Here is a 26,298-nt window from a genome sequence, read left to right as displayed (position 1 = left end):
ATTATTCGCGTTTGCTTGTGTTTCACTTTCAGAATTGCGAAAGTTTTTTAGTTTTTTGGGGTTAAGATTCCTACCCCTCATTCTTCAACGGGTAGCAGCAGTTCCAGCCGCTGTTGGGAGTAAGTGGAAGGTATTTTGGGATATTGTGTTTTTTTGTTCGAAGATCGCAGAACGAAAACAAAAAAAAACCTGTGTCCAAAATGTTGTGTCCCGCGTGGAATTTCACATCATTAAGAGGTATTCCGATCAGAATGTGTCTCCCTAACAAGCTGACGTTTATTTATGCGCTTGTGTATTCCCCCCAGAGCTCAGTGTAAGGCCCTGAGAGATCCGAGGGCTGAGTCAGCGAGTAATCGGTGGTCATTGGACGCGATCAGCGGAGGTTTTCTGGATCAGATTTTATTCGTTGGTGAGATTTATACTTTTACTCTCATTATTTATATCGTCCCAATACGGTACTTCAATTCTAGGTAAAGTACAGCATGAATTTCAGTGGGGGAGATTTTTTTGTGCAGTTTGTGTTTTGTGCAACGGTTGTTTATGTGTGTGTCGTTCAAAACTTTGATCACAAAAAAACAAGGCCTTTAACCTCAAAAAAGCCAACACAACATCACCCCAACGATGATGGGTTCCCAGTTGTGTGTTGCTCCGTAATCCTTTGGTCCGGGTTGCGCCACACACACAACAACAACAAAAAAGCTTTGGTGGTCAGCGCACAGGTTTTGGTTGTTTTATCCGATCACATCATTCAATTTAATGAGTTCAAGAGAAAATCAAATTATCGGAGTCCCCTCGCATTTACAGTCGCGCGTTGCCGGTTGGGAAGCGGGACGCGTTTGACCGCGCACAGAGTCGGAACTTCCAAACTGTCTCCCGAACGATCAGCCATTAATCAGCCATTTTGTCTGCCTGTGTGTGTTTTGTGGCTTTGTCTGGCTGTGTTTTTTTGTAGTTGTCTCTTGGCACATGTGTGTCGCGTCATCGGGAATCGGAGGTAAGTCTATAAAAACAGGGCCATAGATCGAGAGATCGAACGAAAAGGGATTTTGGGAAATTAAAATAGTCATCTCTTGGACTAGGTGCTGCTGCGGTTTGTCTGGAGATGGACGTTTGACACAAATGCATGGCTTTGTTTATGGGATTCGTAGACAACACTAACGCTGAGTGTGTTTTAATGTGAAGACAACATACCGAAAAGACGGGGAACCATTGGGTATTGAGTCGTAAAAATTGGTAGGAAAAAAAACCAAAAACAGATAAAGTGACGCAAATGCCGGTGAGTTAACAGATTTTATTGGATCTTAATAAACGGCATCTTGCAAGTTTACGCGTGGGGTAAGCATTTTGGTCAGAGAAAACAACGGGAAACCATTTCAAATAGGATGATTTTGGGGGGAATTATGAATAGTTAAACAAACATTAAAAGTATTTGTCCCGTAGTTCCGAAAATTCGAAGGAATCCTGAAGATATTAATCGGCAACTTCCAAAGAATCGGTTTTACGAACCTTAACAGTTCAATAACGACGAATGCATCTGAAATGCGTGCTTTATCTTTCATCTTATTACTGTCAGTCGCTCGGCGAACGTTTTACCTATTATCTTTTACCCAAGCGCAGTAGATTATTGGCTCGGCAGATTCCCTTTAAAATACATTTCCCAAAAACGTTGACTCTCGATTGATTCCAAATCATAAAAGAGTCATAAAACTTTGAGTCCGTTTTATGGCTGATTGAATACTCAAGGTCCACTATTGTGAAGCTTCTGTATGTTCTCGTTTGCGCTGATATGGGCAGCAGATAGGTTCCCGCTTTGGCCGTTTGTTGACCATTAAGGTTGAAAGGTTCATCCACATTAAAAGGGTTTGGCGGACATGGTGTGTGTGGCTAGTAAAAGCATTTTAAATGATCTGTAGTGTTCTCCTAACGTTTACTTCTTATATGAACACGAGTGGAGCGCCTAGACAATGCGCTGTGAAAGCTCTGAGACATATTGAAGAGAGTAAAGTGTACTTACTGGTCAGCTGCTGGTAGTGGGGATCTTCGGTGTCGGTGAAAAACCATGTCTAAAATTGAAAGGATAAAGAAGAGAAATGTTAGCATTGCTTAAAAAAAGGTAATAAATAGTATTAAACATAATGAATTTCCACATTGTTCCCTGATTAACCAGAAGCAACGAAAGAATTATTATAATAAACAACATACTAGGGGTAAGGGTCCCCTTGTTGCAAGCGAATCACAACCAATCGATCGATTGATGATCGATTACGTCTGTAAACTCCTTCCGTCTTCCTTTCCTGATCAGCAACCGATCGCCGACTCAATAAAAGATAATCAGCTTAATTATTCTAATTAAAATATCAACCCCGCGAAAGCACCGGATCGAGAGCCAGAGGAAAAACCTTGCTTTGCCCATTCATGGCAACCGCCCGGCCACGAAACGGGACATCATTTTCCCCGAGGGGCCCGTTTGAGTTCCCTGTTTGTGGAGTTTTCCTCTTACGCTTTTGCCGCCACCAATGCCGAACTTGACCATTCCGACGGGCTGAGGGATAGGTCTGGTTGTGGCGCGGCAAAAAGAAGGCACAGCAGCAGCGGACGCGCTCGGGAGACATTTGACGGAGCAATGGTCCCATCATCGTTCGACATTGAGCGATGGAAGAGGAGGAGAACGTTCGACAGACACACTGCAGCCCGCTAAACGGTTCGCGATCGCGATTGCTTCAACCGCGGGACCAGTTTGCCGCTTGCAAACGCGCCGCTGATTCCCGATTCCAGTCACTATCGATTGTCGTCCGAGCGATCTGAGATCTTGCTTTCATCACTCGATCTTCGGGTTCGTCAAAAGCATGGTGGAAGCCGCCGATCGACGCCGGTGCAGGAGCGGGGTCGTCAAAGCTGTCGCGGGGCCGCAAGAAAAAGTGCCCATTTCCAAATATGTCCACCAAAGTACAAGCCTGGATCGTCCGGTTCGGCCCTTGCTGCTGTGATTTGAGTGCTTTGGTGGGAAAAAAACACGGGGCCCGCGTGGTTTGAGTGCGACAAAAACCGGAAATCGGTACGGTCGTCTGTGTTACAGTTCTGTCAGCGCTTTCGGGCGGAGCGCGGATGCGTCTTTATGCATGAGGGTTGCCCTTTTTTGCTTATCGTATTTTAATCATCTCATCACCGGCACTCTCGCGCTGGCCGGGCTGCGTGTCAGAACTCTTCCTTGCTCCGAGCCCGGACCAATGAGCCAGGCAATTGCATTTTGATTGCATTCCTGGCGTTTTCCAACTGGCGACGGATTGAAGTTTCGCTGTCGATTGATCGCCCGGCCGGGCCATGTGTGGCTTGGGTTTGACATCGCAATCAGCATACAGAGGGCGCAATTAAGAAATGAATGTGACGCAATTAAGGGACACCCTTTTTTGGACAGGAAAGATGCGTTTGGGTATGAGGCGGTGAGGTGAAAGCAATGAAATAATGTCAAACTATGTGCCAGAATTATGATATTGACGGAGTGTGGTTTGAGTGTTTGAGTTTTAGGATTAAAGATGGTGTCTTCTTCATTTCCCAAAATTTGAAAGGTTTTTGATGTTGCTGCTATTCATTGGCATGCAATCAAGAACACAATCTAATTAAGTTTCCCCGCAATAATCTCATTTGTGTCCAAAAACCAAGCGACTTTAACCTTTTCGCTCGCAGCTGATTGCCATCATCATCCACCCCAAAATGAACGCCTTTGTTTGGAAAACGCACATCTTGCCAACCCGCATCCACTGCGCGATCGTATCACCGTGTTTTGCAATTTCGATACAGATACACTCCTACCCCCACGGGCCATTTTACCACAGGAAATAGCATTCATCAGACGTGGTGCGAAATAAATTGCCCATTGATTGCGTCCGGGGAGTGTCGATGTCTCGAAAGAAAAAGAAAAGAAGGCACAACCCCTCCGCCAAGACATTAGAGCGATCGATCGATCGGTTGGGCGCGCGCGCTATCAGTTGATTAACATCTAATTAGACCAGACACGAACAAATGATGCCGATGTTTCTTTCCGACTGTGTCTGGGCGTTTCGAGAGCAGCGAAGGAAAGCGATATCTTCCCGCACGGGGGCATAGAACGGACGACGAGAGAGCCCTGTTCGTTGATGTGATTAATCGCCCTTTGCGTTCGCTTTTGTTGTGTGTGTTTTGCATGGGCGAAAAAGACACGGGCCCGCCGGTCTCACTTCCTTCCGCGCGAGAAGGTGTTTGCTGATCGTACCTGGAGGAGGGTGCAGTAGGTGATAAGATGGCAATCGATTATGTCAAACGATGCCGAGAGAGAGAGAGAGAGAGAACTGCGAGGCCAAACGCATCTTGTGGAGTGAGGAGCATAAAATGGTGATCCGTGCTGTGATCGCTTTTGCTCGCGGTCGAGATCGAGGAGTAGCAGCAACAGCAAGGGCGACACACCGTTTCCCTATTCAAATATCAATTTAATTTACTGACTCATTGTTCATTGATGCATAAATCAGTTTTCACGATCGCTTTCGCTGTCTCTACACAGCTTTTCTTACACTGTTTATCGCTTACTTCTCCTGTTACTCGTATGCGTTTGTGTTGTAAAAGAACCACATAAACTCACCTTCTTCTGTTACACTTAATGGTATGATGGGGTTTTTTGCGGTTCGAACTAGTTTGGATGTTTTTGTTTCTTTTGATTACATTTTCTTTAGCGGTTAGTGACAAGTTTGTTGCAGTGTGAGTTATTTAAAAAAGGCGTTTGTATTTTTGTGGCGATTTTAGATGAAATAGTACCAGAAAATCAACTAACGAACACCATCTGGAAAGCCTGCAAACGGTAGAGATCACAGCGTGATCTTAGATTGCCTCTTGCAGTTTTGTGGCTTCTTTTCTTTGAAATCGAAAGTACTCCTGCTTCTTGTTAAAGCGGAACATCCTAACAAACGAGCAAACAAACTAAGCTTCTTATTTCTTGTTTGTTTTAATGGAAGCTGAGCGTTAAGGAGTGAACCGAAAGACAGCACAAGAGGCCAATGTTCAAACAAATTCTCGTCCTCGTAACTGCTACAAAACCAAAGCCAAAACTGTACAGCAAAAAGGCAACGATCTTGATAAAAAAATCCAAAATGGCAAAACAAAAATCCGCTCGTACAACCCAATCGGACACCTCTACTCTCGGCTTCGGCAAACAAGGGCGCAATGCGATTTATTTCTCTCCCGCCAAACGGCCGCCCGTGCGCGCCTGGACAAGCGTCTCAAAAATTAAGATTTATTTGCTCATTGAAATTTCACATTATTTGTATATAATTCATGTTTTGCTGATGTTCTACACGGGTTGTGGTTATGCGGGGGCCGCTCGGTGTGTCGCACGAGACCCGGTGGTACGGGCTTTGAATGTGCTTCCCTTTCGTGGTGTGTTTTTTTCACTCTTCCCTTCTGAGATGCTGGAGGGTTTCCTTTTCAATAGGAACTCTCGCTTCTTGCACGGTGGTGTGTGTGTGTCTGCCACGAGTTGCAAAGTAGCAGCAAAGCCCGTCCGCCTCCGTGCAATCGAAAGCGAGTGCAACTTCATCACGACTTTTGTTGTCTCGTGTTTGTCGTGGCGGGCTTTTGCGGTAAGGTTTGGGATGCACCCGCGGCCGTACTGCCAGCCACGGAGTGTATTGAGAGTGGCAAAAGGGTGACAAAACAACTGTAACGACCGAGATTGTGCTTCACGCCGCAGCACCGCCAACACACGTGGCTTCTCATTTGCCAACGTATGCGAAGGTTTGGGTTAGTTATAATCAGGTTATTTTGTGAGGCATTTTTGCCTATCTTTTGATGCTTTCAAAGCAATAAATTCTTTGCAAAAAACTAACCAAATCCTGCTCAAATTTAAGCGCACACACGGAAGTACGTTGGACGTTTTGTTTATTTTAATTTTTTGCTGCCAAATGGCTCGATTTTCATCACTCGCAACAGCGCATCGTTGCTAAACCGTAGCAAAGTGACAACATTTCCCGCAAGCGGCGGCACCAAGAAACACATCCGTGCCTCAGCACGTAGCGGGTGTAGAGTTTCGTTCCGCTTCTTGTCGGTGTCCGGTCCGCGCTTGGGCGTGTTGCTTGGTGTGCATCCCGGGTTTTGCAGTTCTTATGGACGCATTTTGCTGAATGAGTTTCTTTCCCGACAGCTTTTTGCGACCTTCCTACATGCCCAAGCACGTTTTTAAAGTTTGCGAAAGCCAAAAACAAACCCTCCCCGGCGACGGGGGGATTCAAATTTCACCCGAATCGGTGGTTTGTGCTGAAAGAGGGTTAATTATTGGATGGTTTTAGAAAATGCTGACTACAAAGCATTGAGGTTTTTTAAAAACATTTCATTTTGGTTCATGAAATTGTTTACAATTCTTCAAAGCCATTTAATTCATCCGCATTTGGGTTGATTGTTGCTAACGTGACTGTAGTGGAACATACAACCCATGGTATGTAAGTTTTGAAACTAAAATAAAATATTGGTCTTCATTAACGCAACTGAGGTTTGACATTAATTCAATGTTTCAGGAATCATCTTTAGAACTTTTTGTTTTTTTATTTTTTTTATTTTAAGGAAACACAGGGCCACACAATGTTCTAAAACATGGCATGATGAGAGCAAACTTCAATTCCGGAAGACCCCCTGCAAACTTAAAGTAACCAATCTGTTAGGTCCTCGTTGAATTCTAATACCCAGATGTAAGACTACGTAATACTTGGTCACTTTTTTTGCTCTACAGAAAGAATAGAAGACGTACAATTGATCTCGTCACCGCACTACATGCTTTTTAACGCGAGGAACCTAATGGACGCGTAAACAACCCCTTAACGCACATGTGTAGCGACTACCCATGAGGTTTCGGGCACATGTTGGTTGTACCGCGACTAGCTATAAATAGCAAGGCATTCCCAAAACAGTTACGCATCGGGCAGATGAAGGCATAAAGCGCGTTGTTGTATCTTTCCTTTCCGGGTGTCATACATCTTGACGATCTGACAAGAGCGCGCATAACTCCACAGACGATCCCCTTTACAGCATATATCCGACCTATTTCCGATATCCATGGATGATGACTTAATCCTTCTTTGCAATGGGCGTCGGCAAATGCCGCCTTTGTGTCACGGTGATCTGCTGACAAATTGACTTCTAGCAGAAGAGTTCTAGCTCGAAAGTGATCAAGTGGCAACAACACCATTTACACATGTGTGTTCTTGGAAAAAAATCGAAGGGGCGGGATGAAACAACTAAACCGACTCACACGAAATTGCCGTGATCGTGTAGCCCGACGGTGGGAAAAAGGGGTTGCTTACAAGTGGTGATGCTTTGTGGGCTGGTGGTATTTATGCTCATAAAGTGCGCCGTGTGTTACACAACCGAAAACAAGTAGCGTTGATGGGACGATGATGAACGGGGAAGTAAGACAATTGAGTGTTATATACCAACGAAGTTTACACCGTGTGTAAGAATAAAGGGGTCTGATGACACACCGAGTTCCTAGAATCATATACGCCACATGTAAATGTCATTGACTTTTCCGTTTTTTCCCCGCCGAATTTGTTGATGGGAAAACCACCGTTCCCCCGGAGCGGTGTAAGTGAACATGAGCAATGGGAAAAAAGTGTTGCATTTGCAAGTGGTTGAGAAAGAAAAGCGACCCATAACGTGCAACGACAACAAGTGGCTGTAAACGTTTCGGGCGTCAGTGTGTGGCATCCTGTTTGTTGGACACTTTTCTTCACACATGTGAACCGATACGGGTCGGAAAATCGGTGCATTCTGAGGAAGTGTGTTTTTGTTACTGCTTTTTTTTTGTTTCAGCTGTTGATTTATTCTCTTGCTTAAGAAAAGGGCGAGGGTCGCTTTTTTCAATGGATTTAGAAGTGGTTAAAGAACAAACAAATGAATGAGGTGCGCAGTAGCATTAACGTTGACGGGAATAGTTTGTTTACTTTTCTCTCTCATAATCTGCTGACATATTGCACGGTTTTGTTATTTGAGGCTCATAACTTAAAATAATAAACAAAGTTTTGTTTTTGAAAACGATGTTCAATAAAGGACAGGGTGAGAGAGAAAAAGATGCTTTGATGGCACAATATTCGGCAATTTATGTATGTGAAACCATTTTGGGCTCTCATTAAACTAATTTTTATACGTCCCCTATATGGTTTTGGTCTCTGCAACCAGCTACGATGGTCAGTATGATGGCAATTTTTCAAGCCAGAAATTAAAACAAACTTGCAGAAGCGGTGGGCTCGGTTGCATCAACAACCGCCTTCGGGCGATGCATTATTAGCATCATCGTCAGTCGTGGGCGTTCGCGTTCTGATGCATAAAGAGCAATCCGCAATCTCACCTTCCGTTGAGGCGAAAGAAAAAAAAACAAGAACGAGTATCGAGTTCACAATAACACAGGATACAAAAAGGAAAGACGCAGCATCGTACGTTTGTCAACATCCTCCGCCCAAGCCTACGCACGTTTGTTTTTATTCTATTTGCCCGAAGTGAAGGCCCACAAACACGCACACGAGAAGTGAAACATAAAGAGCGGAAAAAGGCTGCAAACGACAGCATAGTACGGTTGTGTGACACACCAGTATGTCCGGGAGCAAAACAAAAAAAAAACCGAAGGAAGCTGCTGGACCAACTGCCGATCGTGAAGTAGTTATTTGTTTGCAGAAATTCCAAGTCTCAAGCACGCTAACCGCGGGTCGTACCGCTGGAATGGTTTGCTGTCTCGTGCGTTCGGCTCACTATGGGAGTGAAAATGGTTCTACGGATGTGTTGCAATATTGCTGATTTTATAGGGAATTTAGATAGATCAAAATGTTGCTAAATATTTAAAGTAACACTATTAAATGTGTATTCCAATCATACAAGCATTCAACGGTGATCGTTATTAACTCAGCTAATGGAGTTTAATTTCCCTTGACAATTTTTAACTGAATTTTGCGTAAACCAGATTCATTCCCACTGTGCACAGGAATATGCATCTCGAGCGTGGAAAGTGCTTTTTCCATACGCGCAGGCATCAGTTCCATTTACTGTCGCGCAAAACAAACGGACGCACATATCGGATGGTTTTAGTGTGGCCATCAAGTGCATTTCTAATGGATCGTAAATCGTGTCCGCCTCCGTCCAATTTTTTTCATCCTCTTTGATGCTGACAACAAGGCTTACTATACGGCTCGGCACTAAAGCGGACACTTTTATGAGTGGCAGATTGTTTTTTTTTGTTTGCTTCTTAAAGCGGAGTAACAAATCTCCGAAAAGGTAATTTGAAAGGAGTGTTAATAGAAATTTGATATCTTATTTAAATTTCTCACCGTTAATACATTGGCAGCAAATCACTTTGTTTGCGGTGTCTCGTTTTGTATGCAGTTTTATGCGCGTTTCTTGCGCAACATAAAACGCATCGAACGACGAGAGATAGAGAGCGAAAGAGGTGGACACATTTTGCAATAACATTCTCCAATCGCATCTTTCGTACGATCTCTGGGCCCGGCAGCCCGCAAAACCGCAAAAGGAACGAAAGCATCTAAGCAATGATGTTGCGAAATGCCTTCGCCGCATCAAATCGGCGACATACATTTTTGCACTTTGCGCTCATCTGCGCATGGAAGTAGATTGGCTGAATGTGCGGAAGCAGGGAGGTGTGCAAGGGCATGAAGCAAACAACTTCCCGAGCTCTACAACAGTAACTACGGTATGGCGGCAGTGTTTCTACAAATGGATGCAAAAAAAAACGAATAGAGCATGTACCGGTGGATGGCGTTTGACGATGGTCTACGCGCCCATTTCCAAACAATTCAATCAACGGCTTCTTCAGCGATGTCTACGAATGAACGAGATGGAAGTAAGACAAAGTCTGCGATTCGCACCGGAATGGAAATCGGACGGTTTTCCACCCTCCTTTTGAAAGTATTCTTCCGTTTTCGTTTCCACGCCGTTTAGAATCCGTTCCGACTTTTCTCATGCTGCAGCAGATGTTTTCGTGTCGTATCATTTCCTCTTTCCTTTAAAAAAAATGTCATCAGCTTGATGCTGTGTGGAGAATTTTCTCATACGGTGCATCCAAAAGATGGATCAGGAGGAGGAAAGGGATGCACCACAAACAGGAAGGGGAACAAACTTATCATTCGTCGCCACTCTGCCTCTCGTCCATTCATTTGCGCTCGAGATCGAAGACAGTTTCAAGTTCATCAGACGAGATATCGGGAACCGCATTTTCGCTTGTGTGTGGAGTAAACGAACGCGCGATCACAGGAGTGGTGGTGGATCGGTGGAAAGAAGTGGTTTGTGTAACTGTCACGGTGCAGTAGTAGTTCTGGTTTTGATCTGGTTTTGGATTGCGGTATGGCGTCGCTGGTCGCGGTTGCCGGACAACAATTACAAACATGAAGATCGTGGGAAATGGTAATTTAATTTCATTCCCTGTCCCGCTCCTCGGTGGCAGAAGGTTGAGGATGAGTTTGAACCGGATCTTTGGTGAAGGGGGAAGCTTTTATTGGAGAAACCTTCCTGATTGATTCAATAGATTCAAGAGCTCTAATACATTCAAAAGCTCTCTAATTAACTAGACGACATTTTGAGGTTAGCTCAGATAATTGACAATGCTTCAAACCTGTTAAATCTCAATATATTTTGAGAATTGATAATTATAAAATATTTGAATAACCCAAGTATGTTTTAAAGCCACATTTTGAATGGATAAAAGATGTTGAATGTTGAAAAGTTCATCAAACATCTTTGGATCTTTGCATATGACGTACTTAAAACCGTTAGATTAACATTCTTGCACATGTGAGCAATGCAGACAATGTACAACATCATCCCAGACACTACCAACACGGTTCCCATAACAAACATTCCAACATCCCATTTATCCGTCATTTATAAACAAATGCGATTGTTTTCTTTTTGGTCGTCGCACACACTATCGCATCTGTGCGTTGTGCAGCGTGGGTGAGGTTGAACTCGAATCCCACATGTCCTAATCGCTCGCTCCAAATCCCAGGCCCGGGCGTCGCATTTGGGTGCAATAATTCTCGGAAAAAGTTGTGAATAATGTTAATTAATACCAGACGGCGGCCGCCCAGTGTACGGCTTCTCCATCAGCAGAAGCTCCTAACGCGCAAAGGGGGAGCGTTACACCACGAGATGTGTTTGTGATATCGTGAGGCATCGGTCCGTCAGCACCACCCGCTCGATTTGGCGAAAGAGATCGTGTCGTCGCCCGATTCCGTTCCGCCCAGTATCGGCAGCTGGACGAAACTGGCTGGCGCCATGGGGTCCCGTGGCACGCAGGCACGTTTCGCCTGGGAAAGGAATTGTTGTCTGGACGTGCCTGCGAACCTCTCACATCCAAGTGTGTAGTGCCAGCAGTGTACCTCTGCCCTTCCAACAAAGAAGCCTTGTCGAGAAATTGATTAGAAATGAAATTTCAGCCAGAGTCTGTAGTGTCCGTGATAGTGCAGCATTTGGTGATGTTTGTTATCGATATGCGTGTTGCGTACTGTTTTATTGATGAATCTCGGCGATGTTTCGGAACGAGTTATCAGTGTTGGAATGTTGTGCCCGGTTCATCTTTCCGAAGGGCCCGAACGGCCTCACTTGTTCCATTATGCCACTTTTGTTTGATGGCTTCTTCGCGCCAGGCGGAGAGGGCGGAGAAGTTGTTGCAGAAATGTTGTTGGGAAATTCGCCCTACAACTCAGGCTCGATGGAGAGCGTTGCAGCGAAGAAGCCTGTCCGAACAGACAACGGAAGCACCAACGCGGTCATGTTCTCGCTGTACGGCAGCATCCACTTTTCAACAGTGTGCAGCGTCGAGTTAGCAAAAGCGACTAACCAACCAGGCATTGCGAAACGTGATAAAAATTTACAATTGCTCATGTTTTTTGCTGCTGTGTTTCCCCACACACTCCCGTCGGTTTGTTTTCTGTAGCTTTTCGTTCCACGTTCTCGTAACACCGAGGAACGGGGTGTGCCCGTACGCCCATCGTCGGCCATGGGGTCCATCCGGTAGAACCGGGCATCAGCGAAATGTCGGCAGTAGTTTGCTGCACCGCGCTGGAAGTCACAGGTTGCTGTCTATCAAAGCTGAGCTGGCTGGGTCTGGGACGGATGTATGCATCCTTCGGACGCAAACAAACCCCAATGCATGTCGGATGTGCGCACCGGAGAGAGTAAGAGGAAGCAAGAAATTGTTCCTTAGCGACAGGAAACCTGTTCTTGGAGTTGGGCTTTCGTCTGCCCGTCTTCCTTCAGGCTGTTATTGTTCGTGGTAGTGAAGATCCCGCTGTACTTGCCTTGTAGTATGTACCTGGAGAGGAAGGTGATGTAGAATACACGGTAACGATTATGCTGCGGTAGGAAAATTTGTCCAGAAAACACGTTAACGTCACTTTTATGCGTGGAATGTTGATTTTCGGTGGGCAAGAATGGGCCGAGAAAGTGGTTCGATTATGGCGGAGGTTGGTGATAGCCAGACACGATTGGAATGAGACGCCACACGGCACGTACCGCCTACTAGTTTCGTAGCACCAAACCTGGAGTTCTTTTGGGGTTTTTTTGAGAAATTATTACATGCCCAAGTTTATTTTCAAAATCCCTGGAACGTCTGACTGGTAACTGTCCAGCAATTTATGAGTCTTTTGGCAGACCAAAACACTAAGTTCGACCTCCTGGAGGGTAGATCCATCCCAAAGCTGGCAAGCAATGGGGTCTAAAGTTGTTTTCTAACCCAAAACCCATTATGGTGAGTGAAAATTAGAAACGGCTATGGGGTTTTTTTTTTGCTTTCCTATCAGTTCCGCATACGTCCGTGCGCTCTAGTCCCCATCCCGCGCGTACTGTTATTGTTATGGTTTTCGAATGCGATACATAAATCTCGCCCGCGTTTCCACCGAACGGAACGAATCGCGCGTGCTGGAACCGTTCCAGCGCGCCTATCGGAACGAGATCCACGACCCAAAGGGAGACGGTTGCTGTGCGAGCGCGCGCGATATGACGCTTTGCCTAGACCTTCAACCGTCTCACCACGCCACCTCCCGGAGCCGTTTTTGGCTCCAGCGCCTCCCAAAACGCTTCCCCGCTGGGTGGAGAGCACCGTTTTCATAATCATAAATCTCGTTTGCGGCATCACGGCAAACCCGCCATCATACCGGCACTCCTGGTCCCAAGCCTTCTCGAGAGGAGGCGCGCGCGCGCGTAGTTGTTGTTTCGCGCGTAGGACATTGAAACGCGGTCCTCGGTGTAATTTGAATGCGATTTTAATCATCGATAAGAGCGGGCTGGACGATTGGCTGGCGGTTGCTGTGTTTGTGTCTTTGACCCAGAATCAAACCAAGAAGGAACCGCAACCGCCGGGCAGGGAGGGCTTTCATTTTGGCCTTCTGGATACATGGCTGCGAGATGCAAAACAATAGAGGTTAAATGATAGGGAGAAAAAAGGGCGACACAGCATGCGGTAGCAGAAGCTGCGAAATAACACACACAAATACATCACTTGTGCATCTTGGTAATGTGAATGGGGAGTGAACATCGGCATCGCTATCGTCACCGGTGGAATAGTTTTTCGCTCAAAGGAAGTTTGGCCGTTGATAGCATCTCCACTGGTGTACCTCCTAAGGTGAGGGCAAAGCACAATACACTGCCTGGCGGGGTCATGGTAAGACATTCGTGGGGCGATAGATAAATCGGAAGAGATCCGTTTGCCCGGGAATTGCAGTGAACCGCCTACCCGCTACTGCACCACCTCCTTAAGCACTGGAGCGAATGAAAAGTGGAGTTCAACTTCAACTTCAAAGCCAAAAACACTCACACGCCGAGGTCAGTTTTTGTGTTCGCTCTTGTGCTCGGGTGTGCTTCATAATTTATTCTTGCTAGGAGCGCCCCTCTTCCCCCACCACCGCAGGTTGAACCGCTCATAAATAACAATTGACTTAATTTCGCATTAGACACCACTCGACCGACGACCGACCTTAGGCTGTAGTGGAAAAACGGTTCAAACTGTGCAGCAAAATGGCATGAACTGCTGCTCGGGAATAGTGCTGCTTTCAGGTGTGTTTTCTTGCGATGATAGCGATCGAACATGCTACTAAGTACTAATATAGTGGCAGAACAATGGCACCAACTGTTGCTGCAGCCAGGAAGAGCTCGCTTATCGTGATGTGGCCGATTAGAGGTCACTACTTTGTCCAGAATTTCCTGGTTCATTGGGGATGTACAAGATAGGAACTTCATGGGAAATGCTATAATTTATGTTATACTAGACGTTGTAACATCATTCTGCATGAGTGTGTTCATGTTTTTGAAGACTTTGAAAGAGTTACCAGGAAGTTTTGAAAGGTCTACAAAACATTGAAAAAAAAAAAAATCAGTAATTAAATGTGAACCTCTATTTCTACGCGAAACTGATTTCCTTTCGCATATTTAAGCAAGAATACATTTACCATTTCTTTCGCGCACCGTGCACCACACCTTCCGAGATTGTTTTACAGATTGATTAATCTCATCGGACGCTCTGTGTCGTTTTGTGCAACAGTGCCAGCAACGATGCATCGAAAAACTTCCAGTAAAGAACGCCCTAAAATCACCATTCACATCCTATCAGCTGACGGTGTAACCACGCTCGTCGCATGTGGATCGCTCATCCATAATGTATGTAACGCCATAGTGCACAGCGATGGCGAGACACGAGCTCTTGCTAGCTCCAGTCGTTTTTCGATCCAGTTCGAAATGATCGACGACCTGGACGGGAAATGTTTAATTCATAAACTAAAGCTGTTGCCCCTGTTGCTTTTACTCTAAGGCGAAGTTGGTGCTCAAGAATGGGATTTGCAATTTAATGATTTGCTTGATGTATGTTTGTGCTTCCAAACCCTATGTGTTTTATATCCTTGGCTGTAAATCCTATCGCTGTGCTCCGCTCTAGCCACGAATGCAATCGACGACTACTCACTGTATCTTGATTGCACTCACGCAAAGCTTTTGAGGGGGGGCATGTGCTGTTGAGAAGGGTTGGCATATGCTTGCCAAACAGAAGCGGTTCATTAATTTGTCTCTCAAGTGCCGATGACATATTGGGGGGCTAGCAAAGAGCTCGCGGCGAAGAGCTTCCACCATCGAGAGTCCTTTGGCTTCGTGTTTGTAAAGATGACAAAGTGTCCAGAGCGTTCCGGAACCAGAGTCGTAAACTGCAACTACGCTTGTACGGTACGGAAAATTAGCATAATTGTATCTTTTTTAATGCTTCGTTCCGAAGGCACTCCCGAGCGCTCTCTAAGCCGTATCAAATAGACAGAGAGAAAAAGAGACAGTCTGAAGAATGCCTGCAATGAAGAAGTAAAAAGGCGCGCTCAAAACAAAAACATTTAAGCCAATTTTGCCTTCCAACAACCCTATCGAAGTGGGTGGTCAGTAAAGGAGAAGGATCCAATCTTTCACCGCTTGATGTGCCCAGTACCGACCCTTTGCTCGGGGCGTATCAATGGTGGTCAGTAAATGGTCCGCTGTTTGCATAAAGGTTGTACTTTCATGGTTGCTGGTTTGGGCACACATTGTTTGCGTGCACTGGTGGTGGTAGGCGACCCTTCAAGGAAGGCAGGATTCAAGGTAATCAGTTCCACCGCATCTAAGCGCTAACGAAAAGGTAACAAAAATAAGAATACGATGCGTTTGCATATATTATGCCTCTGCCTTATCGATACACCGTGCACTCTGTGGCTGTGTTCTGTTGTCATTAATTTGTGATCGTATTTTGTTGATGACCGTTTGCCCGTTTGTGTGCGCGTTGTTCCAAAAGCAAATGCTTTCGCGGAATGGTCTACCGCAGCGCATCATTTTTGTATTTCTGCCGTGTTTTTCCGCACATGTTCTCACCTGAAAGTAGATAAAACGAGAAAACCGACATTAGCAACGGAACGGTCATCGGACGGCCTGACATTTGATTATGATTTAAGAACTCGCGAAACGGATTGTTATGTGGCGTGTAAATTCGCTGCGCAGCAGAAAAAAACGCGTTGGTTGACGATATTTATGATTATGATGCGTAACTTCCTCTTTTTCAGTGACGACCGTGCAACTTAATGTTGCTTTTTCTCTCCTTCGTCTATACTGCTTCTCTTCGCTGCAAGCGAAGAAGCGACGAATCCGCTCGGTTGCGATCGAAGAAGCGGCACAGGAAAACGGTCGGGTTGATGTGGCTTAACATTAGTATTCGTTTCGGTTTCGATCTGCCCGATCGGTTCCGTTCCATAAAATGACACTTACACTCACCCATTTACACCTTACACCTTTGTCTCCTCCCTCCCAGGTTTTGTGTTAAGAAGCCGCCTAGCAAGACACCCATCTCTAGGAGGGGGCCCCAAAAGAGTTTTTGCTTGTCGCCGCGGTTTTTTTTTCTTCGCCGTCTTTTGAAACTGACTCCGCGTACAGGAAACACGCTGTAGCTGCAAAGACCTTCGCGTGAGTGAGTGTGAAAAATTCATAAATAATATTCTGTCGTGCGCTGTTGCGCGAACAGTTATTGCACATTGTTGGGATGAGGGAAACCTCGGCACCGGGGTGAGGAATGGTGGAGCTTGAGCGGGCTAATAAATTAAGCCGTTGGTGGTCCGCTGGTTGTGGTGGGATTCCTCAATTTTAAACCATTCCCGAATGACACTGTCTACACGAGTGCTTTTTTCGCTTTTTTTAGGTGTGATTCCGATAGGAGGAGTGAATCTTGATCTTATCGTAGACGAGGTTCACTAGCAGCTCGATCCGAAAGGAAGAGAAGAGTGAGTGAAGAAGTTTGGGTGGTTTTGTGCCTGCTTCACCTAAAAGGCATCCAGCCCCGCTGTAGGGTGCAACTCAGCAATCAGTGATTCTGCACATAATTTCTAAATTTGCACCCCAAGTCCCCGACTCCCCATGACCGACGTGAAACGGCACAGAGCTGATTGTAATCACGAACCCGAAGCCGACGACAGGTGACGATGGGTTCTAGGCTTTGCCGTCCGAGGTTCTTACTCGGAAGCTTGATTTACGGGCGAGTTTAAATTGTGTTTTGTGGAGAGATTTCGTAGTATCACACAGCTCTGTGGCTGAAGACAACGGATAGCCGTTGCCGGACCTGTGAACCAGTCGTCGTAAACTATTAATGTTTGCGAGGGCACAGACGATCTTCCTAGTGAAGCGTCTTTAGATGGGGAATCGCTCCATCCCTCCTCCCACAAGTCTCTTGAAGTCATTTGAATGATAATTATACGCTCACGGCTCCAGCAGCAACTCCGGGGGACGAAGTCTCATCAGGGGAATGGTGATCTGTGCCCAAGACGAGTGCCTAGAAGCGTCAAAGCGAGCGCGCGATCCTAAACGGGCGGCTTCTAATATTGCTCGATTATTCATCGCTAATGGGATATTCAAATGGCCATTGTGGCGGGAGCAATCCTTTTGCGAACGTTTTCCGAATTTATATTCCATGCATGCCAAACGAATCGTTTGGTCGCTCAGAAACTCAGGCGGAGCTTCCTTTGGCATCAAACAATGAATAACACACAAATCATACGATTGAGTTGTCCGAAATTAAGTAATAAGTTTACCGTAAAAGTTTTCTTTGTTGAAAGTTATGACCATCCTGTAGCATCTTGCGACGCTTCTGTGCCTAATAGACTTAATTTCGACGCATACAAACCTGGACCATCATCCTACCCAAATGGTTTGAGCACGTGATTCCCGAACGAGTAGGCGTCCCCGGGCCGATGCGTATAAACGATGCATTTCAAGATGCTCCCAAGGAGGAAAGATTTTGTAGCTTCCGTACGGGCTTTTTATGACGGGCAGCTGCAACCTCAAAACTCACGGGATTATCTCAACTTTCTTCGCGCCTCTACATCCGCAGAGCTTTTCTGATGCCCACGCGCGAAGACTTGCGATGCGCGTGACACAACAAATCTCTACCTGGAGGTCTGACCGGTCCGTCCGTCCCATACGACATGATTAACACGATCTCTAGTGGCTGGTGCTTAATGATGCTTCTAACAATTTTGCCAGAGGAGCGTGCGATGTTGGTGTGAAGCCGCAAAGCGATACTGCCGATAATGCCTTACTCAAATCCTCAAAGCTAGGCCCACACGACTCCACCCTGGACAGATGTTGAGGATCGTGTTTAGATCGCCGGATTGTCGGCTGGAAACCTGATCCGATTGAGTGCTCTTATTGTCTCATTACAGCGCAACCAGCAAGGGCTTGCTTGCCAGACGTAGTTTGTGGACTACTTTTTCGTGTCTACGCCCGATACTGTAATGTCTGGTACGCTGGTCACAAGAGGGACGAACTAAAAGTACCTCCGCCGGGAGCTCCCCGTACCTTCCATAATCTTTCGGAACGAACCGGGAAGGAAGCCGTCCCGTCCGGTGCGCTTTGGTACCGTTTGCCATGCGTCGTCGGCTAACCCCGAAGGCGTCGTTGATCTTGGGCACGAGCGAGCCATCAAAAGGTTTTCTACAGTCCCGGCCCACCACCCCATCACGGCGCGGTTTTTTCTTTTGCTTTACTTCCTGGGGCATCTTAAACTGGTTTTGTGCGCACCAGGTCGTATCTGGAGCTTTTGGCTCCGTCGCGCTCTGCGTCGTCTGCGCCATCGAGAACGGCCCTAAATACCCGGCGGGGGCGTTTTTCGAAGCGTGTGCAGAGTCGATCCGCGTGGCTTTCCAACTTCGCTACACAACCGATTGGACAAACCAGACGGACGCTTTGGGACAATTGTCGGTTGGAAGCAGGCCTGAGTGCGCCTTGGTTACAGTGGGTGCATATGGGTTCAGTGCAGTCCACTACCACCACAAACATTACCACAGCCGGCCATAGTGCCTCGCTACACCTTTCAGAGGGTGTCGTACCGGGAGTAGGTGGGCGTTAGGGCGGATCAAGCGCAAATTGAATGTACAATAATAAAGGGAAAAAACGCGACCCCGATGATTTGCCGGCTCGCCGTTTCCTGTGCCTCAAGTACGCTGGACTGTGGCGAGTGGGCCTATCGAGAAGTTCGAGCTGGCGGAGTGGTTAACCAAGAGAGCTAACGCAAGAGAGGGTATACAGATCCACTTGGACACAATCACCGACGCTTGAATTGGATGCATGCGGGGTGCGGTCGGACATGCAGTCGGACGATCCAGTTTAAATTTCCATTTCGCGCGAATCGCGCGCCATGATCATAACCGTATACTCGGGCGGATACAACCGATGAACCCGGTCAGTTGAAAGTGGATCCTCAACAACGTGCCCATGCGTATGTGTGTGTAGCATCCATACAGCAGGAATGGACACAAGGGCGGGCTGTGTAGATTGCATTGGCTTGGGGTGCACAATAAATGGAAATAATTTATTTCACTCCTCTTTATCGCGGGTGTGTGCGCGCGTACTTGGAGCGTGCCCGTTTGAACTTGCGGCCTTCTTGCTGCTGTTGCTGCTGCTTGTTACAGCGTCCGCGGTATCTTGCGAGGCCATCGGGCCAGCGGTTGCAGGCGGAGATGAAGCAATATTCGATCTTAAATGCAGGCTCGCATTATACCAAATCGGGGGACAAAAACCTTTCGGATGACGCGGAAGCATTGTTTGGGGCCCTTTTTTGGGGGCGCTGTGTGTGTTATTCTTTTGCGATCCGATGCGGACAGTGTCGGAATTCGATGCAGTGTGGTCCGAGCGTAGGTTTGTGGGTTTTTGTGGGCGACCGGGTTTCTTGTTTTGGTGCCAGAGCTCCAATTCTTCTGCCAGAAGAAAATCATATGCTTGTTTTTGTGTTTGAAGTCAAAGTTTGTTAGGAAGTCAAATAAAAGACACATTGACCTGTGCGATCTTAGAGGTGAAAACACTTATCAGGATGATTCATTTTATCTTTGTTGCTCGAGAATCAAACAAATCTCAAGTATCAATCCGTCGGATCATCGCCCGGTCGCATACTTGAACTCGATGACGCTGATATCTCTCCAGTCGGTTTGTACAAACATAATTATAATTTCGTATTCCGGATATCGTTCGACGCGTGTTTTGATTGCCGGCCGGTTTGTTGAAGGTTCGCTTTTTTGTGTGTGATGCATTCTGATATAATCCCAGGCGACGCGAAGGAGTACTCCGTGGGGTGACTTCCCACGATGTTGCCGAAACTGGACAACAGTCGTGTGGAGTAGGGACACACACGAGCACACAGGTACAGGGTACTGGTGCCGATGGTCAAATATTTCATCTCCCGGGCCCAGGAAAAGTGCAGTATCATGCAGTCCACTTAACCCTAAACGGCGACGTCCACAACACGGCTTGGAAGGTATGCTTAATCTTCCTATCCTTCGTTAGAACGTTGGGCGAACGTACACACTCACACACATCGTTGGAATCGTTGACGCTGAGGTCACTCAGCAACGATCCGACCACTTGCGGGTGTATGTGTGTGTATGAGTGTGGATGGAGTCTGTCCGACGTTTGATCCTCTCAACTAGATTGAGCTCGATGCTCTTGAGAACACGGCCCTGTGTCAGCGAAATAAAAAGCAGCATTCTCATCCTACACTACGGTGCCTAAAAAAACGGAACGGACGATGCTCTTGGTGGTCACAAGGTAAAAGTCGCTGACTCAATTGCTCATCATCAACAGCCACTCCGGGATTAATCCGGGGCGGATGTGTGACGTGCCCGTGTAGAGCTCCAGGACTAGTTCCCGGGATATGGCGTACACTTCAATGGGTTTCTCGTAGGATTCCAAGGGAGAAAATAAAGCCAATGCCGCCTGGCAGAGAATACCGATAGAACAACATACAGGGACGTTCTGTTATTGTTCGCGAGCCATACTCGGGAATGAGGTAAAAAACTGCCGTAGATGTTATGCAAACAGTCGCGATGCTCCAGCGATTCCAGTAAAGCAAACAACACCCAAAACTGGATCGCTTCTATCGCGGGCAGTTGAATAACTTTGTACCGAGTTTGTTTGCTTTCTTCTATCTTTTTGGTGTGTGTGTGTGTGTGTGTGTGTGTGTGATTTAAGTAGCGAAAAGAGGAATTGAATGGAAAGAAATCCAAATATTATTGCTCAAATAAAGAGTTTCAAAAATTCTACCGAGCTGCGAAGGTTTGGAATTCCCACTTAGTCATAATATTAAATATTTCAAGTGCATTGCAAAACTTCGTACTCCGTTCAGCATACGACCGCTAAACCGCAAGGAATGTCGATCGATTGACTTTAAAAAAAAAACAAGGTTGTGAAAAAAATGAGCAGAAAGAGCATTGGACAAAGAAAACTGTTTCAACTGTTTGCTGGAAGTGAGTGCAACTTCGCGCACGTGCCATGGAAGGGTGGACAACAACGCCAATTGCGGGCTGGTGTAATAAATGTTGGCCATTTTAGCTTTTTACTTGTGTGTGTGAAAGAGTCGTACAATTTCGTGCTTCATACTTTGCTGCACTTGTAGAATGTAAGGCATTCTTCTATAGGAGGTTTTTGCATAAAAGCAGGCATCATTTGCATACAAAAGGGTGACACAATTTGGAACAGGCAATAGTAGAACGAAAGAGACACGACATTGGTGTACTTCTTCCGCAAGCAAATGTGATTCTGCACGGTTAAGTTGCTCCGGCAAAATGTTTGGTTTTTTAGAAAGGAATAAGGGTTCATTGACAAAGCTTTAAAAAAAACTCGGAATTAGTACAAAAGTTTTTATTCTATCATTTATTTTGATGGTGCAATGTCCAAAGAATTCAATATTTATGTGATGTCAAATATAACACCTTTATACAGTAAAATGAAAAAAAGGAACACACAGCGCGTCCGCAGACAATCTCAGAAGAACTCTTGTGCTCTCGCACTTTCGCGACCAATAAACCGATAAACATCCCCTGCCTTCTCAACTTCCAGCCATCGCCTGTTCGCCCTGTTTCGCCTGTTGCCTTTTCGAGAAAGATATGCGTTTGATTGATTTGCGCCTGCCTCATTTACCATTCAACGTGTGACGCGAACGTGCGCACACCGGTCAAACATATTTCGATTCAAGCTCCAAAATGAATGGAAACCGCGCGAAGTATGGTAAAGGCGGTAAGATTGGTAGGGGAGAAAACAAATCCTTCCTTCCTTTTGGCCCGGTAGAGGGCCGAAATGCAAAAGAGGAAAAGATGAGCGGGAAGGCCGCTCGATTCGATTGTGCACAACACAATCCAGACAGCGCGCAGAGCATCGCGAAAAGAATCAATTGTATTTTTGGGGGATTTGGTTTTATGTGGTGTGGTTTTTTTTGTTGCTTCTCTCACTCCAGAACTTAAATTGAGTGATTTTAAAACACTAGCCTTGGGATTTAAGGGGTGCACGGTGCACGAAAGGGAAGGGACAAAATTAATAATGTTAATCTTCTTTTGTAAATCGACTTGCATTTATCATCCAAAGTCAAATTCGATTCATTTCGTGTGTGTGTGTGGAGTTTTTGTTGCGAACGAAAAGAGACAACCGGGGAACGACCACCAGGAAGAACATTTTGAATGCTTGAAATATGGTAAACGTAAGCCGAGTTGATGGAAGAAGTGTGGTCTCCAATTTATTGAAGGTGCATCATCGCAGCCTTTCGGTAAACCTGCTCAGCATCATCAGGCGGGATTGGAATGATTGAAAATTAATAAACCACTTTCCGGTTTCAACTTTTGTCTTCCTGCACCCTTCACAAGAACTCGCATTTGCTGTTGTCTGTGGTGTCTTCCTGCACCAGAACTTGAAATCAATATTTTGAAATTAATAATTGAATGCATCACAGTCATTGCAGAGTATCGTGTAAAAAGCATACCAAATGTGCAAAATGAAATCATTTTTTTTTTAGGTTTGTGTTCGGTTTTTGCTACACCAAGAAAATAAAATTGATCTCCACCGTTCTATCGGAACGCCCAAACACAGAACATCAAAATTGCACCAAAACAACCTGTTTGGCACGGGCAACCTGCCGTACAGCAAAGTCTGTTCCGAGACTGAAGCAAACTTGCCGAAATGTTGAAAGAAGGAACTTGCTCCACGCAGAGAGGAACATACAATAATTTGCAGAAAATCCCTCATTTTACGGCCGTGACGGAACGAACGGTTTTAGACGGTCTGGAAATTAATTAGAAACGGCCGAATGTGTGAGATGGTCCGGTGTGGCGTGCAATCGGGCTGACATGGTTCACGCGCTTCGCCAGTAGGACGGAAAGTTTTGGTTCGCAAACGGGGGCATAAAACAGCGCTTTTCGGCAAACAAAACACCAACCCATGCTAATGAAGTGAACATTTCCCAGCTAGCTGAGCAGATTAGGAGGTTTAGACGAAATTAAAAATCTGCCAAAGGTCAGTTATGGTTGGCCATAATGTCGTTTGAGACGTGTTAGAGTTCCGTTTGGCGCGGTATCTTCAATATCCTGGCTCCAAAGCGACATGTAACAAATTAACTAATATATTTTATTCGAACCCTCTATTTCTTAAGCCTCTTTGGAATTAAAATAGAGCGGGGCGAGAGATTAAATAGTGGCGCGTAAATCTCCGACACTAATGAAGTATAATTACCCGTTGATCGGATCTTCAGAGACTGCTTTTTCGTTTGTTAGCACTATGAAACAGTCTTCCTAACGGTCTAGATGAAAAGTCTAAAACGAAGCCAATTATTTCCCTCCTGCCCAAAGAGTATCGTACCGCAAACTTACAAAGACTTCCAACCTTACGCACTGAGGCCAATCATTTAGGACAATGGGACGCTAGGATGTGTGATGCGTTCAACTACGTGTCGGATGTGATTATTTTTGGTGATGATTCAATTTCTTCTACCGCCGCATAGAAATGCGGCGCGAAAGGGAAGCCTTAAATTGCTCGGCAAACTACTGCTGGTGCTCTCATCAGTCCAGATTTTGGATTGCCCTCGTCTTCACCACTATTCATCATCAGACAGTACGCGATCGTGTACTTCAGATACACCAGGGCACGAGCATAGACCGGTGGGACGACGACTTGACAGACAGTTTCATTAGTTCATGTGCAGGCTTTGTACGGGACGGCAGTAATTTGGCTCATTATGAAACTCCACATCGACGCTTGGAGATGTATGAAGCGAAAACCTTCCAAAACCAATTCACACACACACACACACTGTAAGGTGGAGAGCGAAATGATGCAATCAAGCGATATGATCGCTTTATGAGCGAACGCTTCATGGTCCACCATTCGTCCCAGGAAACGGGCAATAATTTCCCTTTCGATCAAACACCATCGGGCGTGTCAGTAAATATTAATGAATGACAGAATGAGGGAAATAGAGACGGAAAGTTGCAAATACGGTAATAAAGTTCGAATTGATCCTCTTCTCATGGGACGTTTCCGTTAGGAGTGCTGTGATGTAAAATGGGGGGCTTTATTGGTATAATTTGAGTCGGTTGTGTCTTGCATTGCACTGAACTACCCCCTAGACTCCCTACTGGGAACTCTGCCCGGCCTGGTGTGAGCAGTAAATCTAAGCAGATGAACCTCCATTTATTGAACATTTCCTGCACGGTGATTAGAGGTGGCGTCCGAAGGAATTTATTGTCTTCCTAGCGTTGAAGTTTGATGCTTCAGCAATCGAGCTCTCATTAGTGCGAGCTGTTGGGAGCGTTTTGGATGGAATGGATGGGCTCTGGACGAGGTCTGAACATGAATTTGCAACAGCCTGCAAGCGTGTTTTGCATGTCTCAGGGAAAAGAAGCAAGTTACAATGCCTGTGACATGCCGTATCCGGTTGCATGATCTACAAACAGTATCCTGAAATTTAGTATCGACAACTACCAAGCTGTGAGCTGGTGAGGCTGCTAAATCAAAGTGTTTTTGCATCACATCGGTTTTTTTTTTCTGAAACAGATCTTACACGAATAGCCTAGCCCGGTTGGCTCTTATGCCGGATGGTTTTACCTGAAAGTCTGGAGAGACATTCAACCATCAAGAGAGCTTGCAAGCGTTTCTATTCGGAAGGGAGTACGCCTGAAATAGGATAATGATAGTCTTTTCACGTCGTCCAACATGTCTATCATTGCCTTTCCTTTTCGTATCGTTCATCATGATTTCATTCAACGCACGGTATTTGGTCTAAACGCATCCGGTGTTGTTTTGTGGAAGGAACAGATTGCAGATGGAATCAGACTCTCGAGATCTATCTTGTGGCCCACGTTGGTCCGTAACCATACGCGGGAGTGTACGCCTTTTCGGACACATTGATCATGATGACAGTTGCCTTTCCGGAGGACATTTTCCTTTGGAAAGTTCCAATCCAACATACATTCTGCCGGAAACTTCCATTTCAACTGCACCCAAACGAGCATATCGTTATCCATATCTCTGCACAATGAGAGTTGGTGAGATACCAAACTATCGCAAATCACTTCTGCCGATGAAGACATCACAACTGGCTGGCGCTGATTGGCAGTGATCGAGCGGGTAACGGCACGATCGCGAACCTGCCATTTGACATACGATGGTTTCGCGCGCGCGCACGAGCGGCCCTACGCTGTCTATACACAATCGATCGCATTGCCCCGTTATGGGATGACATTGCGGAAAACGCACCGATCTGCATACCTGCGCGTTGCCTAGGTCGAAAGAGTGCATATCATGATCGTGTATTGAGACATCGATACATGATATTAATAGACCAATGATATCCTTTCCCCTGGCGACGGCACATCGCCAGTGCAAATGCAGATGACGGTCAACCTTTGCTGCTTTACGAGGCAGCTTTAGATATGATCTTAGGGGGCGATTAACATGCAGGCAAAATATAATAAAAAGTCGAGTGACATGGACTGGACGACTGAAGGGAAGAGACTCTCCTTTCCCTCGGTCACTATTGTTCGCCGAAGCGATGCAACAAGCAATGCTAGAGAACCGACCAACCACCACGGTGGTCACCCAAAACGCTCGGTTTACCAGCGACATCGGATGACATCGGGGACCTCTTCGCGGCGGGGATAAGTTTGTCCAGTTCTCGCCGATGCTGGGGTCCGCTTAATGTGTGTACATTTGCAATTTAATGAAGGCATAAAATGCATTTCATTCCTTCCGGAGATTGTCCCCGTACGTTTTGTGCGGTAACGTATGAAGGGAGAGAAAAATGGAACATGCTCTGGATGCACAGTTGGAGATGCACTTGGCCCTGTGGAACGGTGTCGTGAAGGGAGAGAGAGATAGAGAGCAAAAAAGAGCATAACAAGACGGGGGGAAAAAACACAAAACTGAAATGACCCGTATCTTTGTCCGTCTTCTAGTTTTGTTTTTATATCTTTTCTCGTATGC

The 26,298-nt window shown here is 46.0% G+C and overlaps 1 protein-coding gene across 1 annotated transcript in view; it reads right to left on the bottom strand.

Annotated features, from left to right (window-relative positions):
* LOC120893923 (fringe glycosyltransferase) overlaps positions 1 to 26,298 on the bottom strand; it is a 111,565-nt gene that overhangs the window by 78,527 nt on the left and 6,740 nt on the right. The window contains exon 2 of the mRNA XM_040296157.1: positions 2,015 to 2,063. Coding sequence (XP_040152091.1) covers positions 2,015 to 2,063 — 49 coding nt within the window. The remainder of the gene's footprint in view (positions 1 to 2,014; positions 2,064 to 26,298) is intronic.

The sequence above is a fragment of the Anopheles arabiensis genome, chromosome 2 (genome assembly GCF_016920715.1).
Source record: "Anopheles arabiensis isolate DONGOLA chromosome 2, AaraD3, whole genome shotgun sequence".
Classification (NCBI taxonomy): Eukaryota; Metazoa; Arthropoda; class Insecta; order Diptera; family Culicidae; genus Anopheles; species Anopheles arabiensis.
This window is presented reverse-complemented; position numbering and strand designations above follow the sequence as displayed.